Source organism: Crocodylus porosus, unplaced genomic scaffold (genome assembly GCF_001723895.1).
Source record: "Crocodylus porosus isolate Cpor-Errol unplaced genomic scaffold, CroPor_comp1, whole genome shotgun sequence".
NCBI classification, from domain to species: Eukaryota; Metazoa; Chordata; order Crocodylia; family Crocodylidae; genus Crocodylus; species Crocodylus porosus.
Genome location: NW_017728943.1, coordinates 109,183,697 through 109,202,354, shown reverse-complemented (window position 1 = coordinate 109,202,354; position 18,658 = coordinate 109,183,697). Strand labels below are relative to the sequence as shown.

Sequence of the window (18,658 nt, the reverse complement as noted above, 5' to 3'; positions counted from 1 at the left end):
GCAAGGGCTGCCCTCTCCCTCCTTTGAGTGGGGAGTGGGTAGATAGAAGTGTGGAAGGGGCTACCTCCCTCTCCCCCACGGCAAAGCCTAGCTAGGGTCTGGAACCAGGGAGGGAGTTAAATCCCCACCCTGTTCCCTCTTGGGACCCTAGCCAGGGTCTGCCTGGCTTTTCCCTTGCTTCCTGCTTGAGAAGGAGAGGCATGTGGTGTGGCCAGATGACAGCCAGGCTAGCGTGCTGAGGTGGAGGAGGGGGCTCCCTTCTCTCCCCCTCTGCATGCCAGCCTGACTGGCATCTGACCATGCCCCCTGCCCCTTGAGTGGGGGAAAAGCCAGGCAGAGGCTGTATAATCTGCTTTTCTAATCTATCCTAATAGTATCATTCTTCTCTTGGACTCGGTATAGCAAGAGTAGGCTCTCTTGCCATCTTCCATGGATCTGTTGTGAATGTAGGTTTATGAGAATTAAGTCTCTCTGGCTTGTCCCACTTATGCTGAAAACTTCTGTTTCTTCTGTCACAGGTTGATTTAATAATGATGTTGAGGAAAAATGCAATAAAGTGATAATGCTGATATTAGTAAGGATGTGGAAACATTTTGGTAGTTCTTGTGGGCTCTTGGTCAAGTCAGGTATTTTTTGTGACAGTTTTAGAATCTAATTAAGTCCATTTTTAGGCAAACTATAATGAAGACCTCTTGGCTTAATTTGCCCTGGAGTGGACCAGCCAGAACCTGTGCGAACAGCCCTGCCCTTGGCCTGCCCCTTGCCTGTTCCAGACTCACTTGCCCATGCTGAGCAATGGTAGTAGCCAGACAGAAGCTGCTGCTCAGTGTGTAGGAGAATCGGCTTCTGCTCCTGATTGCTGCCAGGCTATTCTTGCTGCAGGTGACTGGAACATACACCCAGGTTGCCCTGCGGCTCCTCTGCACTGCCAGTGCTGCCTTGCTGGATGGCCCAGAGGCAGCAGTGATGGCAGTGGAGAGGAGCTGCAGAGCAGTCTGGGTATGGGCTCTGGGCGGCTGCAGCAAAAAGGGCAAGGTAGCAGAGAAGGGGAGCAGACCGCTTTTCTTCTGTACTGAGTAGCAGCTTCTGCCTGGCCGCTGCTGCTGGTCAGCGTGGGTGCATCAGTCAGGGGCAGGGCTGGGAACAGGGCTGTGCCTACATCCATAAAGAAAGCGATGTGCATGATTAACATGATTAAAAAAAATTAATGTGTTAATTCGTTTTTCCATTAATTGTGTAAGTTAACTTCAATTAACTGACAGCCCTATTAAATCCTAAATTGACAAGAAAAGATAGGTTGTGGTTTTTTCTGTATTTCAGGAAAAACAAATACTGAAAAAAATGAAAAGACCCATAAAACCCATATCAACTGAAATGCATTATTTGTAGGCATATTTTTTTACCTTGTAAATCACTCATTTTCCAAACTGAAAGGTTTCATTTCTTTATGTAAAGTACAATAATGCAGTTTTGAATCTATTGTTAATGCAGCAAAATATATTACCAGCGTAATATTCTTTCATCCTCCATTTCAGAACTCTGACCAATTGCTGAGAGACGTAGGGGTGCAGAGTTGACTAGAGAAGAAACATGTACTTCATTTCAAGTGTCCTCTCTTGTGATTTTTATTTGTGTAACTTTCTACCATCTTTGTGTAAAGAATTATGACCGTTTTCTTCACAAACATTTGGTGTCAAAATTAATCCTTTGGTTCTTAAATTCTGGAAAAGAATATAGGAATTTGGAATCATCCCATTAGCTTAAATTCAGCTTATTGCTTTTTAGAATTTAATCTGTGATTGCCCTATATGAATCAAGTATATTGGTTAAGCAAAACAAGATTTCACTTGCTCTTCAGAATTGGCGGGGGTGGGGGGGTTGGTTTTTTGGGTGGTTTTTTTGTTTTTTTTTTATACCTCCTTTAGGGTATTTGATTAGATCAGACCTCATTTTCACTGAAACTGCAACAGTCATTAACCTTTAATCTGCAGGTGGTAAGTCATGCTAGCCTGCAGTTAAGCAGAAGATAGAGGCAGGTGGCACCTTATAAACTAACTCTTTAGAGAGTCATGAGCTGTCATAGGCAACAACCTACTTTGCTCAAATGCTTCATTTACTTTTTAAGTTCTTCTAAAATTTTCTTGGTCATCTAAATTTATTGACACTCTGTAGATCACTTGTGTGCCATGCATGCTTTATTTTGATCAAGTCATAACTATCTGGTTTTTAGTCAGGTCGACCATAATGATCTTTTAACTTCAGTTAAGTATAACTAGCTCTACCCTTGCAGCAGTTGGCAGAGCACCTGGACTTAAACCTTTCTGATGAAAGTAGTTTATCAAAGGCCGGTGGCTTTGGTTATTATTTAAATTACTGTGCCACGTTGATACTGATTTTTGTAGTTTTCTTACCAAGTTCAAGTCTCCTTTGGGTGCGTTTTTTAATGATATGACTGATAATTGGTTGCTGTGTTTTTGTTTGTAAAGATGAGTAGAGACTAATCCTAATAACAATTTATTAAGAGTTCCTAGAAGACCTCGAATCAAGTATTAAAATGTTCCATCAGTGAGATCTGTGGGGGATGATAAAATCTAAAATCTCTTGCAGAATCTCACCAGTCATCAATATTCTGCTCTTAAACTTTATTGGATCTAGGTTAATTCAGTAGTGTCTACTCTGCTTAAAAAGCTACTTGTACTTTCACATGATCATGCTTACTTTCTGTTTTATTATTTAACTAGTGTTTTCAATGTTAATGCTTTACATTAACACTTCTACCTGGCCCAGGACATCTTGATTGTACTTTTCTCATTTTGGCTTTTGCTCAGTGTCATCTCGTAGTTTGTATTAATTTTAGGAAAATTTCAGTGTGTGTGTTCTATTTTCAGTTCAAAATAGAGGAAAAACCTTAATCACACGATGCAGGGCCCCTCCCTTATGCTGTGTTTCACTTGTGTCCAGTTTCCTACTGCCCTAAACTCTCCTTGTCCATATACCTATATTTGTTGTACACGCAGTTTTTGGTTGAAGTCTAGTTCAGGGTTGCTGTACTAAATGGTACCCCTAAAGGAAACTAGTTACAGCTGTAATTCTTTGATTCAGTTTGTTTGAAAGAATGGACGAACAACATGGATAAGCTGGAGAAATGAGATCAGAATGCTTCATCTTGAGTTGGTTGGAGCATTGAAGTACTCTAAACTTGCATTGATCAGAATTCTACCATTTAGTTTCTACGTGTTACCTATAATTAACGGAAGACTAAGTAAGCATAGATTAGTGTGGAGCTGTACTGTCATGTTTTCTACTCTTAAGTTATATGAATAAGTAGATTTTAAAGCTTTCTAGCACCTTTGTATAAAGTATTTTCAATAGTATGATGATAAATACTGAGAATAATGTAACTGAGAATAATGTAACTAACTACTTCAGTGGGTATGTTCACACAATTGTAAACATTTTTCCAGGCTTCTGGGAGTTCCATGTTGCATGTTTCACCTGAGTAGTTCCTTTAAGAGGATGGCTGGGCAGTAGACTTATGTGCAAAGGAAAATTTCTTCCCTTAAACATAGCTTAGATGCTAGTTAAAAAAAAATACCTTTGTTTAATTTTTTATGAATTAAGAGAAAACAGTGTTAAAATATAGAAATCTATAAGACAAAATATTATCATCCAAATTTATAAGGACATTTTTGTGTTTAATACCCAGTATACATTTTTCCCCCACAGAAATTAGCAGAGTACGGAAAGACATGTATAACGACACGTTAAATGGTAGTACGGAGAAGAGAAGTGCAGAATTACCAGATGCTGTGGGACCTATTGTACAGTTACAAGAGAAACTATATGTGCCTGTAAAAGAATATCCAGATGTAAGTATATATTTTTAGTTCATAAACTTTTTAGTCCTTCTGATCCTCTCTCTAAATGTATCATGTATAGTTTGACATCCTTAAATCACATCCTGTTTTTTCAGTTTCCAGCCCATTATTTTTGTTTCGGTTTTTCTAACTACCAGCCTTGGAAACTGAACAGCAAATCTGAACATCGGGCCAGGTTCTCTCCATGCATTGTCACTGATAGCAAGATCTTGTTTTCTACTTTCACTGTCAAAGACACTTCTGCAGCCTTAACTATCTGTCATGGATTTGCACATGTTGAATTGAATGTAACTTAATAAATTAAATTATTTATCTTCAGGAAAGGGTAGAATCAACCTCTATTACCTTACTTCCAGATAAAGTCTTTGGAAACATTCTCTTTTCAAAGCAGCTTCTCCAGCACTTAAAAGTTTTGTTACTGAGACTTGCAAGGCTGCTTTCTGGAGATCGGTTCAAATTCTTGCATAAATAACTTGGCTTGCATATCAGATAACTAATTTAAATGAGCAGTTGTTTAAACATTTATGTTACATCTGCTTCCATGAGGTGTTCAACAAGCAACTTTTATCATGGCAAAAGGGTTGAATGGGGATGCTGTTTGGTTCTTAAAGACAAAAGAGCAGCAATAAGGTGGCAGAATTTCCTGTTTAGAAGTACCTAACCAAGCCCAGATAGGCATGACAAAATATGATTGCAGGTGAAAATCAGTATTGGCAGATTTAAAGTAATACACATAGGGATGAATGATTTGAACTGCTTGTATATTGTATTAAGTTCTACAGTAGCTTAAGGTAATGACCTTGTTTTCTGTATGGAAAAATCAGTAAAAGGAATAAAAAGGTCAGGATGTATAAAGGAAGATAAATATTTAAAAAGCTATTATAGAAATTAATAATATCCAGTTACGCAAGTTCTTTTACCATTCTCATCACTGTAGTGTCAGATAGTGTAGTAAGTCATGTGACTAACATACTTTGTTCTTCCTTTTGTTCTCTTCCCCAGAGGGAAAATGAATGGGGAGTTTAGTTTGTATAAAAGTTACATTGCTACATGTTTCTGTTGGTTAAAAATCAGTGTTGAATAATTATCTTCCACTTGGAGTGGACAATGGTGAGGTTGGGATGGATGTTAGTTGCTGTAGGGATTGGTTTAACTGTGCTGAGGTGGTCTGCAGGAAATTCAGGAGGCTATAAATTTGACATTTGATTTTTCATCCTTTGACTATAGAAGATTCTGTCCAGTGGCACTAAAGTGGTTTCTGTCCTTTAATCTGATATGAATTTTGATTATGCTGATTTTTAGATGATAGCATTGATGGGATGAAATTGTATTTGTCCTTTTGATAGCTTCTTTGAGCTTGCTTAGGAATGGTAGGTTTGCTATTACTTATGTGGTGGGGATTTTAGTCTTTGGATGTGTATCTACTTTGAGGGAGAAAGGGCAGTTCTTTTTCCAAAAGAGATGCTGACTTGTTTGGTCAGATGTGCCTCGAGTTGGTCATTGCTGTTTGTGTTGGACGGTTCTGAATCAAGACTCATTTAATGTGTCTAGTAATTTTATCAGTGAATGTGCTAAACTCCAAATATGTTGGTAGGTGGTTGATTGGCATACGTGAAGTGGAACCTCATTGCTCACTAACATGTGCGAGTAGTATGTTTAGTTCTGGCTATCTTGTATCTAAAAGGATAAAGTAGGTATAAAAGTGTTTCATAAGTGAGGAGGGAGAATTATTAGATGTGAAGAGATTGAGACTGCTTATTGGAGAGAGATTCATTTTGTCCATGAATAAAAATGGACATGACAATAAAAGTATGTAATAGTATAAAGAAGTTTGATCAGACTTTTATTCATCCTTTTTCATCGTAACACAGGAGCTCTGGGACATTTAATAACATTCAAAGGTGGCAGGCTGAAGAAATGAAATACTGCTTTGAGTGTGTTAAGTCTTTGGTTTTAAGGATTATTGTGTGGCAGTGAGTTGCACTGAAGCATGAGAAAATAGCAAGAGTATCCCTAGCTGTTATGCAAATGATTTAAAGAAAAGAGCACTGAAAAACAGTTGGCACCTCTAGAACAGGGGTGCTTGACCCTAGGTGCCTTGTCATCCAGCCTGCAGAGCTCCCCACTGGTATGTGGGGAGGAGCCCTGTGGGTTGTGGTCCTGCATGCTAGATCTGGCATAGAAATAATTTTCTTGTTGTGAATTTGATGAAGGGAAGATTGACATTAGTGGGTATAAAAGCTTTTTCAACATGTATAGATCAAAACATGCTGTTGTTATTCAAACACCGTAATGTAAGGCTTAAATCTTTTTGAAGGAAAAAGCATGGGAGAATATCAGGCTTCTGGAAATGATAGTTTCACAGGGTGGTGCAGGGCCCAATCCCAGCACCTGGGGCCACGTTAGGGTGGCCATTGTAGAGTCCGGTTGTCCTTTATTGATATGAAATACAATACTTGAAGAGAAAAATAGAGAACATAAAGGCATCGGGTTTTGTATCAGTAGAGGACAGAATAGCAGAAAACTGGAATGTCCTCTATGATGGCCATCCTAGGCCAAGTGGAGATGTGAAATTGCTTCCACAGAGCCAAAAGATTGAGCACCAGTGCTCTAGAATAACATGACATCAGGGGAAGTCTCCTCCTAAATACCCTTGGCTAAAGAGTTTGGTTTATACTCTGAAACATTAAGGTTTCCAAGTGACGTTTTCTGAAGCAACTGATACAGGTGGAGACGTGCTGCTTGCACTACTAGACTAGGCCAGGGCTCTGTGTTCCTAATGCATCTTAATCCACCAGGGCCAGGGATCTACCTGTATTATATTTAAAGGAATATTATTTGAGCAACAATAGATGAGAAGGATCATTTATAAAGTTAGATTACTGAGATATATAACTTTTTTTGTAGAAATGTCTTTTTAGATGACAGTACAGTTTAAGCGTCTTTGTATATAGCCCTCAGTTCGAAGTAAAAGTGAAAGTATGAAAGCCCAACTTGGTATTGCAAAGGCAAATTTTACAAGCGTGTCAGTGGTTTTAACAACCATACAGCTTTGCTTTAAGGTCTGCTAAATTAGAAAATAGGGATTCTAATAAAAGAATGGGCTGTGTTTAATTTAGGTTATTCTTAACTCTTTCAGATATTTTTAAGTATATATTTTGTATACATTAGACCAGTGGAAATAGGCAGACAACTTTTGTATAATATAAGCTTTGTTTTTGACCTCAGGTCCATACCTTTTCTCCAAATTATTTAGAGTTAAAAAAAACCCAAAAGCCCAAAAACATGGCTTCTAAAGATTAAAGTATAGATGGATGTACATTTTTTGTGTTCATCTGTTTGTGAAAGAGGTCTCTGGGGGCTATACCCAGATGTTTTCTTAGCTGAAGCATTGCAACTTTAAAGTACACACTCTGTATTCATATGTATGTATTTCAAAACCTTATTAAAGAATGGCTTAGTATTATACCCTAACACAACATTTGATAATGTTTTAAAGGAAGGTCTCCCTCACCCCCATTCATTATTACGTTGGTAGGATTTCTTTGGGAAGAGTCTTGTTAGATTAGTAAATTAGCTAACCTATTTCTTGCAAAAATGGACTAACGGCTTTTTTTTTTCCTTCAGGCATACTGGTAAGCCATAAATACCTTATCTGGATTGTTTCTTAATTTTATCTTTTTCGCTAAACTGGTATTCCCTTACCAAACCAGCATACTTTATCAGTAGCATATCTGTTTCATGCAGAAAAATGTGGATTTTCTCATTCTGAAGCAGGAAAAAGGAGGTTTGCCCCTTTGCAAACGGTTCTCTGCAGGCTGACAGAGTTCCAGCCTGCAAAAGCTGCTTTTAAAATGGGTCAGAAACCCTAAGTCCTGTTTGGAGTGGGTGGGGCAGGGCCTGAGAATTGGAGTCAGCCAGGCAGGGCTGTTTGAAATTCGCTTTCCATCCTGCAGCCTTTGGGGTAATGGCTTTTGGGGGCTGGGCCCTGGGGGTCAGGGGCAGCTGGGGCGGGGTGGGCCCTGGGGGTCAGGTGAGGCTCATGTTGCCAGGGGGCTGGGGTCTACAGGAAGTGCTGGCAGGGTGAGGGCAGGGCAATCGCCTTATCTTGTGCCAGAGGCTGAGGGTGAGTGGAGGCTGCCTTGTTCCCTTATGGCTTATCCCAGCTGGGCTTGGGCTCTGACTGGGTATACTGTCCTGCTGGGGCAGCAGTGGCAGAAACTCATTGAGGGAGGGAAGGAGTATTGTGTCCCTGTCTGCTAGGCCAGGTGCCCTCAAAGCAGGGCTGGGGGGTTGGGGTTGCTGCCCAGTTGGGGCAGTGCTGGGGCCTGGGTGTTGGGGGCAGACACTGCCCATCCACTCTGCCAGTGGCTGCCGCCCCACTGCTCACAGTGCCGTACCACATCCCACTGGCCTGCATCTATGGTGGCTGCTGGCAACCCTGCTGGGGCTAATATCGGAGGTGGTGGCTGGGGGTGCAGGGAGGAGAGGAGAGGAGCAGCATGGCTATCCTGCATGCTGTCCTGCCCACCCCAGCGGTCCTGGGAACCACTCAGGGGTTGTGATGGGCTGAGGGGAGGGGTGGTGGTGGCAGCAGGGTTGCAGGTGTGTGATGGGCTGGGGGTGTCAGCAGGGGTAGACACAGAGATGGTGGGGGGTGAGAAGTGCTCTGGATAGAAGCAGCCTACAGAGCCACGCCTGGAGTCCCCCATGCCTGCTAAAGCAGCCTGTGCAGGAGGAGGCTGGCCTTGAAGGGAAGGGACTTGCTTAGCCAGAAGCAAGCCCAGCTCAGTCCCTGAGCCACAGTCCAGGGTTTCCCTGGAAGGCCAGGGGGATGGCTGGGGCCTGGGCACAGGTGCGAGGAGCAGAAAAGCAGGGGTTGGCACTGCTCAGAGCGCTAAAGCAACAGGTAGGATGGCTGTTGCTGGATCCATGGTCTGGTGCAGGGGGGAGCTGCTGCCAGGAAGGATGGAGTTGAGGGTCAGGCTGGCCTGGCAGGGGGTGTCTATGGGTTGGGAGTGTGGGGTAATGGCAGGGGCAGGGCACTGGCATATAAGTGATGCTCAGTGCTACAAAGCAGCTGTGTGAACCCATGTTCTGGTGAGTGAAAGAGGCAGGAGAACTCTGATTTAAAAAAAAAACAAAACAAAACAAAAATGCTTTCTGAATGCCTGTATATTTTATTATAATAATTGAGGCACTGGTAAGCTTACAGATTGCTTTCAAATATATATATATATAGTGGCTTTGAGGAGTTTTAATTGTAGAAGTTTGGATTTTTAAATGGAGAAAACTAGGATCCCTGGTTATCAATGATAGTAGGCCCAGGTTCTAGAGCGGCAGTTCCTACCTCTAACCTTTTTCTTTGAACCAGTGAACAACTGTGCACCTCAGTTGTCCCTATATACTTGCAAAAGTGCCTGATCTTTGTAGACCTGTACACAAACCAAAGTTTTCAAACTGAGATTTTTGAGTTTCTTATGCTTCTGTGTTTCTATAGGTTGTTAGAAATCTTTGGGTATCCTACAAGATTTATAATTGATAGTTTTCTGTGATTTGCCATTCTTTGTCAGCAATAATTAAAAATTCTGATCCTTTCTGATGCATGTAGTCCTTTTGTATTTTCATTTAATTCATTCTTTTTTAAAGTTGGCAGATCTTTCCTATCAATGACACAAGAAATCTGCAACTCTGGGGGAGAGGTGAGAAGAAGGGAAGGTGGGGAGAACCGATTCTTAGAAGGGATCACAGTCTTACTGTTATTATTTTGTGAATGAATGTTGAACACTTTTTTTAGCATTTCCAGTATTCTTGATAAATGACTCTTGATGTTCTGAAAAGAATATGGACTTCAATTTTTTGGCTTATGAAATTAAATAGTTCCTTGAAATAAACACCTATAATATTGGGCTGGGTAAAATATTTGTAAATAATCACAAAATAAATATTGGTGTTCTGTTAGGGCTGATTAATGTGAAATTCTCTGGTGATCTATTGGTCTTTAGCAAAAAATATAAGAATTCAAAAGTAAAAGTAGAGAAAAAGATAAAATTGCACATCAAAGTAGCCTGTCCTATGAGTATGCAGAACCACAAAGGTCAGGAATAATAAGCAGCTTGTGTGTCCTTCCTAACCATTTTAGTTAAAAATGTTTAATTAGTACAATAGAAGGATGAACATAAGGATTTGTTTTACTACTGGGAACATATTGACAAAACAACATCTATATCCATTTCCAGTTTCATAAAATCAGTTTTAGTATTTTTAATATAGACTAGATAAATGACAGCACCCTCTTTCATTTTGTTTTAGTCTTAGTTCTTGGACATCATTAGGCTTCCTAATGATAGTTAGCCCTATGAGAGAAAAGTAAGCCCTTGCCCAGGAAGTGGCAGACCTGCTTCGAAGGCTCTGCCCTAGGGGGCCCCAATAATAGCATTTGGCCATTACCTATTTCAGTTGACTGTAAGGGACTCTAACGCTGTTGACCTGAATTGTTCTTTGGGAGCCAGATGTGTAATGTTTTTGCATTGCAATCTCTTAAGTGGAAGTGTTTTACAGCAACAATTTGGATATGATCCAAAAAAAGTAACAGTAAGCTATAACCAGTTGTCACTGGTCTTATTGGCTAAACAATCATTTAACTGTTCACTGCCTTACTATATCTAAAAGCCCCAAATAGTTAAATAATTAGTAAAATCACTTCCTCAGGCTCATGTGGTACCTCATAAGAACTGGTTTCAGATTGACATGTGACTATGTAATGGCCTTTGTACAGATTTGAAGGAATTCAAGACATAGCCTGATTCAAGCCTTTTTGTATTACAGCATTTCGCATGGGATTTTAGAGGCTTAAGATTTAATGACCTTCAGTGCTTCATTGGATAGGAGTTCAGCATTTCCTGATGTGTGGTTATGGAGTTACCACAATTAGAATCCTGACTTACTTTTACCTTTCCCTGCACACTCCATTTTCAGATTACATTTCTTCCTGTGCTTATTTGTGTTGAAAGGCCAATTATGTGCTAGTGTTCCTTTGAAGAGGGTGTAGAAAGAAACATTTTCTTCCATTGTATTTTATTATGGAGTTGGATTAATCATATGGTCTTGGCTTCTGCGTGGTTATATTGCTAAAGTGTGTACTAGTGGGTGAAAAAGGAAATTTCATTATAATTGGCCTAACTTTTTATTTGCTTGTTTTTCATAGAATCATTAGGCATCTATACATGTGCTCTGGGGTGGGAGATAGGGGGTGCGCTTTAGTTCAATCCAAGCCTTTTTACATTACAGCATCTAAAACGCCTGCAGCATCACATGTATTTAGAGTCCCTGTGCTTCAAAATGGCAGTGGAGGTGCTTGAACTAAAGCTTGTTGGATGAGCTTTAGTTCAAGCACCCCTGCTGCCATTTTTGAAGCATGGGGACTCTGAATATCTGACAGCGAGGCTGCTGGAGCATGTTAACATGCTAATTAGTGTGCATTGGAGCAGACATCTTTACACGTGTATAGGTACCCATAGAATAGAAGGGTTGTTAAGGACCTCATGAGGTCATCTAGTGATTAGTCCAACCCCTTCTTAAGGATGACCATGCCTTATCCAGATTATCCCATTCAAGTGCCTGTCATGAGTTGGTGTGTATCAGTTCTGACTACTGCATAAGTAATTTTTGTAAATTAATATCTTCAGTTTTGTTTAAAATGGAAGTGAGGTCTGGATAAGATTGTGAATACACTGGAAGTAAGGGGTGTGCAAAACAGGCCATATTCAATTTAGATTTGGATTCAGCCTGAATTGGGGACAGTGATCTGATTGGCTGATTCAGATCACTGTCCCAATTTTGATTTGGCCAAATCTGAAGATTCAGTGCTGATTGGGAGAATCAATGATTCGGCCATAGATACAGCTTTAAATGTTTTTTCTATGCATCTCAAGGTACTAGGCGCCGCTTGTGAACTCTGTGATGATGGGGCAGATGGAGTGTGCCACAGGAGCGCTGTTCCCTCCTCCCCCTGCACGCTTGGCGGCGAACCCAGAAGCGGACCAGAAGTACTACTAGAAGTCTGTTTCTGGGTCCGCTGCTGAGCGTGTGGGGGGGCCCCCCCCGGCTCGGCAGTTGGCCACCAGTCTCTGGGGTGGTGGTCCTATGCATGCTCCCTGGTGGACCCAGAAGTGCTTCTGGTCCACTTCCGGGTCTGCTGCTGAGGTGTGCTGGGGACCCCCTGTGCTCCTGTTGGATGCTCCATCCAGCCCAGCATCTCAACATTCACGAGCTGCCTGGTACTTTGAGGTATATAGAAAAATCATCTAAAGCTGTCTCTGTCCAAATCATTGAATCTTTCCAAATCGATTCGGAGGGTTCTGATTTGATTCAGTGAGATTAAAGTGTGTCCTGATTCTGTTTGGGTTCAGAGATTTGGCCACTGGATTGGGCCAAATCTCCGCTGAATTGAATCGGTGACTGAAGCTTTGCATAGCTCTGCTGAAAGGGGCTAGAATTGTAGCTAGTGATGGAGAATAGTGTAGCTATGAGCAGGTACTCGTAGCTATGAACAGGTACTCCTAGATTTCTGCCAAACAGTTTTACTGAAAAGCATAACCCCTGAATTAGGGTAGTTCAATAAGCACCTACCTTGAACTACCAAATTACGGCTTTGTTCTCTTTCTCATAATTAGTGCATCGTACTTGCCAACAGAACTCATAAGCTTTCTGTTGCAGTTTGAGTATGGGCTAAAAATGATCTAAACCCAACATAAAAGTGTCTGTAATACCGGTTGGATCAATTTTCCTCAGCAATGAAAAATGGAATTCCAAAGTGGAAAATAAATTCAGGGCCCAAATCGAAGAAAATAAAAAGGACTTAAATAATGACCATGTAAACTTTTTTTAAAGCAAAAAACAAGTATTCGTGTCCTGATATTAGAAGACAATTTTGACTATGTGGTTACCCCCAGGATACGATCATTGTCATTTCCTTGTTTGAAAGTAGATAAGGCTGTTGCAGGTGCAACAAGAATTAGTTTTAGGTTACCATGAGGTGAGAGATGTTTTATATAAATCTCAAAGTCAAATTAAGAACAATTTGTATAGTGGTCAAAGCCTTTTATCATCAAATATGAAAATGTATCCAGTTATTGATGGACAGTAGCATCCTTAATATGTTATTTGCAGGGTGGGCCTTGGTGCAGGCCCCTTTAAGAAGCAGAAGTTGTAAATTTGCAATCTGTTGATCTACCAAAGGTCTGTTTTTTAAAGATGATTTTCCATTGATAGTGGATACTGTAGATAGAATTGCTTATTAAAAAGGATTACTTTTGAAAGTCCTGTAATCTGCTTCAGGAGTAAGCATTTTTAAGTTCCTTTTGAATGATTTCTTCTGTTCCTCAGTAGCTATCCCTTTATTTTTCTGGGAATTTTGGGAAACAAGACAGGGCTCATGTTATGGTATAAAGCCCCTCTGGGCATAGCAGTTTTGTTATTAGTGAATTTTAGCTTTGGTGACCTGACTCTCTAGTAGATGTACTTAGAGCTCAAAGTCAAGGACAGATTTTTTATTTTATTTTATTTTTTTTTCCTTTTTGATCCAGGAGCTGGATTTTGCTTCTTGGAATTTTGTGTTGCATTGAACTCTGGTATTGCTTACTTCTGGACTTAACGGGTTTTGTTAGGCAGTAGGAAACCTGTGGAACAAATTTATATTAAGAAAAAGGTATTTTACTTTATTTTATAGGGATAATAGAAAGTCAAGGGGGCGAGAGCCCCTTGACTTTGAGTTGCTTTTATATTCAGCTAAAATCTAATCTGGTTGCTGTTAGCATTTCATCTCTGTCCTTCAGTGTTCTTCAGTTTTTGCACACGTGACAATCGTTGTACTTTTTAAAAAGCTGCTAAATATGTTTCCTACTTGGTTTACTAGCTCCATAGTCTTGAGGCTTATTTTTTGTCCACAAATATATGGAGTTGGTCTTAGAAAGGACTTTCTACAGCGCTTCTCTTGAGAGTAGTTTACTTAATGGCCTGACTTCAGCCAAGAAAATCAGTGAAATGAAAGTCCAGATGACGGTTGCACAAGGATAAGATGGCCCTGCAGCCTAAATTACTAGCGACTGGTTTTGAGTTTCCATTTAACTTTCCTAAATCACACTTTGTGTAAACAGGCTACACTATTCAAAGGTCTGTCAGTAGTCAGCACAAGAAACAGGTTCTTTTAGTTTATCCTGAGAATTGTAGTACAGAGACTGTTTCCATTTAGAAATGGACAGTTCTGGATCAGATATTTTATAGAAATGTGATTATTCTTGTGTATTGCCATTCCTGAAGATTAGTTCAAACGGAACTAGATGTAAACCAGCTTCTCTAACTTGAGAGGGAATATTTTGTGTTTAGTTCTATGAAAGTATATTTGACTCTCTTAATACTTCTGCACAGCATTACTTTCTTAGCAACTAATCTGATTCCTAATTCAATAGAAACAAGCCTGCAATATCCATTTAAATGATCTAGTTTTTGTTCAGTATTTTTGGTACAGATCAGTTTGCTAGAAATCTGGAAATCTACAGAAGGATACCTGGAGAAAGAAGGGCTACAGATTGGTTGCAGCTAACTGAGTACAATTTTTGTTTATATTCACTGCTTCTACCCTCCTTTCTTTATTCACAGTTTTGTCTTAATTATTGCCCAGGAATTGAGGGATTTATCTCCTTAATTTGGAATGATACTGGGACTTACAGGGAAGCATATATGTTATCTCAATAAATACTCCTCTACAGGGGTTACTGAATTTGTGCCTGGGGGTATAAACATACCTTGCATTTCTCTGGAGTGAAAGCATTGTGTTCCAGGAGCCTATAGACCACCAGCCCTTTGTCTCACTAGTCCATTATCTCACTTGAAGTCCCTGTGAATTATGTGAGATAAAGTGGGCTAGCACTTTTTCCTGGAAGAAAGCTATATACCTCTGAGAGGCTGTAAACAGGTATATCTCATTTTTGGTGGTCCCAAGTCAAAACCTGGGACAGAAGAGGAATGGTCCAAAACTTAACAGACAGCTCTTCCAAGCTGCATTACTGTGCGCCAGGGAAGAGCACATAGCCTGACAGGCTTGTTGCTGGAATCACTGGCAATTAACTTTGAATGAGCCACTATTAACTTAGATTTCTGATCTCTGTTTCCCCTCCCTCCATATTTCATTGGTACTTAGGGTGAGACAATGGACTGGTACATCTATAGAATCCTAGAACAAAAGGCTCTCTTGATTACACCTAAGCTAAGCGCAGCTCATTTTGTGCTCTTCCTTTGAGTCTAGCCTAGGTTTTGACTCAGCTGGTCAGGGGAGACTTGGTGACAGCCTACAATTATATAAAGGGGGGTGCATCAGGACTTGGGAGAACAGTTGTTCACCAGGGATCCCCAAGGGAAGATGAGGTATAATGGCCACAAACTCCTGGAAGGCCAATTTTTAGACTGGACATAAGAAAAAACTTCTTTACAGTCTGTCTAGGGTCTGGAACAGACACCCCCCCCCCCCCCCCGGGGTAGTGCAAGTACCTACTCTGGACTCATTCAGAAGGCATCTGCATATTTATCTTGCTGGGATCATTTGACCCCAGCAGACTTCCTGCCTATGGCAGGGGGCTGTCCTCGATGATCTCGTGAGGTCCCTTCCCACCCCTAATGTTTATGAATCTATAAAGACTGCCTCAAATTGAGTGTCTGTTTAAGTCCTTGGCAGTGTAGTGTGGATCTATTTGGTGTACTCAGTTACCAAGAAGCATCTATTTTCTTGCTCTAACTTAATTTTTCATACATTATGAATGTTTTTGTTTGATATGGCTCGGTGAGTTGTGATGTGTATGTTCAACTCTAGCAATCTGTAGACAACTTTCCTTTTGCTAATTAAAAGACTAGTATAATATAGTTTAAATTATTTTGGGGTGCTAAATGCATTGATTTAATTTTGAGATCTTAAAATCTTAAAGAAATTAAATATATACTTTTCCTTATTTTAACATTTTCAAGTGTTTGGTTGCCACTTCACCACACTATTTCCCTTTGAGTTAATGACCTACTCTTTTGATAAAGTACTGACTATACTGTATGTACTTATCCACCCAACCTGTAAATTTAAATATTACTTGATTTGATAAGTACCTAATTTTTAATGGTCATAAACCCTGGGTCATACTTGGTTGACTCTTCCTTTCAGCATCTGCTGTCTGCCACTTTGTGACACAGGATACTGGGCAAGATGGACTTATGATCTGACACAGTAAATGGAAATTTTAAAGTTCTCCAAAATGTTTTCCGGTCTATCAAGGACATAGATGGAGGACCAATTAACTAATGGAGGGAATAGACCCCCCCTTTGACTGAGAGACTCCTAATATGTCCACAAATTTAAGCTTTAGAACATTCTGAACCCTGAGGATGCCTGTACACAAGCATAAAGCCTGCTCTGATGCACTGTAATTACAGGGTGTCAGAGCATACTTGATTGAGTCTGCTGGAGTGTGGTAATTACTGCGCTTCAGCAGCCTCTTGTGACTCGTGTATCAGTGTCCCCAGGCTTCAAAATGGCAGTGGTGTGCTTGACCAAAGCTTGTTGAATGAGCTTTAATTTAAGTATCCCCTCAGCCATTTTAAAATATGGGGGCACTGATACACGAGACTCTGTGGTGCTTTTAATTGGAATGGTTCTGGGAGCCACTCTAAAGTGCTGCCCCTCTGAAGCACAGGTAAAAGTGAGCTGAGAGTCTAGCTGTACAGACCACTTTAGACCACTTCAGATATTTGTGGAATGTTTCAAAAGTATACTGGGAAAACCAAGTGTAGGTTTTGAGCTGGTTCTCCTTGCATCAGCTTGATGTTGTGTGTAGATGCAGAGCATTTTGGTTTTTTACAGACTTGAAAACCCCCCACAAACTTAATGCTTTACTTTCAGCTTGTCTTGGCCCCTCACTGAGTGCAGAACATGCCCAAAAGAGGCATTCTGTTAGTTTGATTTGGCTTGCCCAATGTCTGTATAGATCGTGTACTTCAGCAGGGCTTTTTGGGGCTTTAATAGCTGATCAAATCAGGTATTGGATAACAACACCAAAAAGCCCTGTTGAAGTGCATGAGCTAAACAGATGTCGGGGAGCTGGATCAAACTGCTGCTCTTCCTTTTCTAGCAAAGTGCTATTTTTTTTGCGTGGTATTTTTTGTTGTTTGTTTTTGTTTTTCCCCATGTTAGTCATTGGCTTTCATGCCTAATGTCTGGTCTTTCCTTCAGGCATCCCACACTGCATCACTTCTTATCTCTGCCCCCCCCTCCCCAAACTTACGCAGGGCTGTAGGGCTGCTGTATTGCTCAAAGATCCTATCGTCTACAGAGATCAAGTCTGCAAGGGTACGGAAGCAGAAAGCCTCTGGATCAGTTTGACTTGATTGTTTGGGACCCTGTGAGGGGGTCCAAGTCTTATTTGGGGTGAGAAAGGGAAGCTAGGTGGTGATGGTAGGTGGAAGGTTTGTAGCCTTCTGCTTGTGCTGGGGCTGTATTTGTGCCTGTAACAGTAAATGCCTGTTAATTGCGGGGTAGTCCAGGTTGGTGGGTGGGGAACAAAGTCATTGCACCAGGGGCACTTAATAGAACAGAATGGCTGTCAAGTCCATGCTCAGTGTGAAGTGAATTATTCCATTAAACTGTTAATTGTTCTTGTTCCTCTGTGCTGTGCTTGCAGCCAGCCCTGTCCTGCTGGTTCTACCTTGTACACGCATCTCTGCAGCTGCTGGCAATGCAAGGTACTCAAGTTGTTGAAAAAGACTTGGAACTCTTGGGATAGACAAATGACCCAGAGCACATAGGCTCTTGGGGACCACCAGGAGGTGGTCACACAGCTCTCTCTTACCTGGCAAACCCTCCACTCCAACCTCCTGTCCCTGTTCTGGTGTTTCTTCCCCTCTAGAGGAGTCCTGGCAGAACTCTGGGCACTGATATCTGGTAGGCATGATAGTCTGGATGCCCCAATCCCTCTCCCTGCAAGTTCACCATGCTTGTAATAGTGAATGTGGCCTTTTGGCATCAGTGTAATCCCTGAAGATCAGGGTTATGCGTACAACATACATGTGGACTCTTCTGTCCAGGGACAGGTATGAATTAGTTTTGGATCATCAGTAATGTTTTTGGAACAGTTAAAATGTTATATCTGTTTACCCCCTAGAAACCTTGCAGCAAGGGCAGCTACTCTTTTCAGAACTGCCAAGACCAGCCAGAAAGTGTTAGTTGTAGTGGGTAAGACTGAAACTGGTTGTCATCTTTGTTAGGAGGGAAAGACTGAGTTGAAAACAGAGTTCATATTTGTGAGGGCACAACAGTCCCTTCAGATTAGTGCTTACTTGGTCCACTTACCTGGAACCTAGCAGAATTTCTGTACTAGAGTTATTTGGAGCAACTCAGCTGTTCAGATGCCAGCTACTTTGACCTATATTTTCTCTGCCTTGTCTCTTCTTTTTTCTGCTGTCACTATCTTTGTCTGCAGGTAATATAAATGCTGTTTTTAACTTCATAGTGACTCAGCTCAAGCTGTTGGAAATGGTTTTGTGTTGTCCTGTGACATTGTTTTAATTGAATGAAGCTTCTGAAATGGCTTGATAAATCAACAGAATGACTTTCTAGTGCAATGCAAACAATATTAGTTTTAGTATTAGAAACAATATACAAAACAGGAACCATAAATGGTTTGATTCCTGCTTGAAGCAAGCAAGAACCTTTCTGTTTCAATTGTAAAAATTCTTGGTGTTCC

The 18,658-nt window shown here is 40.8% G+C and overlaps 1 protein-coding gene across 1 annotated transcript in view; it reads left to right on the top strand.

The window, feature by feature from the left end:
- Positions 1 to 3,702: 3,702 nt before the first annotated feature.
- QKI (QKI, KH domain containing RNA binding) overlaps positions 3,703 to 18,658 on the top strand; it is a 204,530-nt gene continuing 189,574 nt past the window's right edge. The window contains exon 1 of the mRNA XM_019549983.1: positions 3,703 to 3,869. Within this exon, the coding sequence (XP_019405528.1) occupies positions 3,750 to 3,869 (120 nt within the window). The 5' untranslated portion in view covers positions 3,703 to 3,749. The remainder of the gene's footprint in view (positions 3,870 to 18,658) is intronic.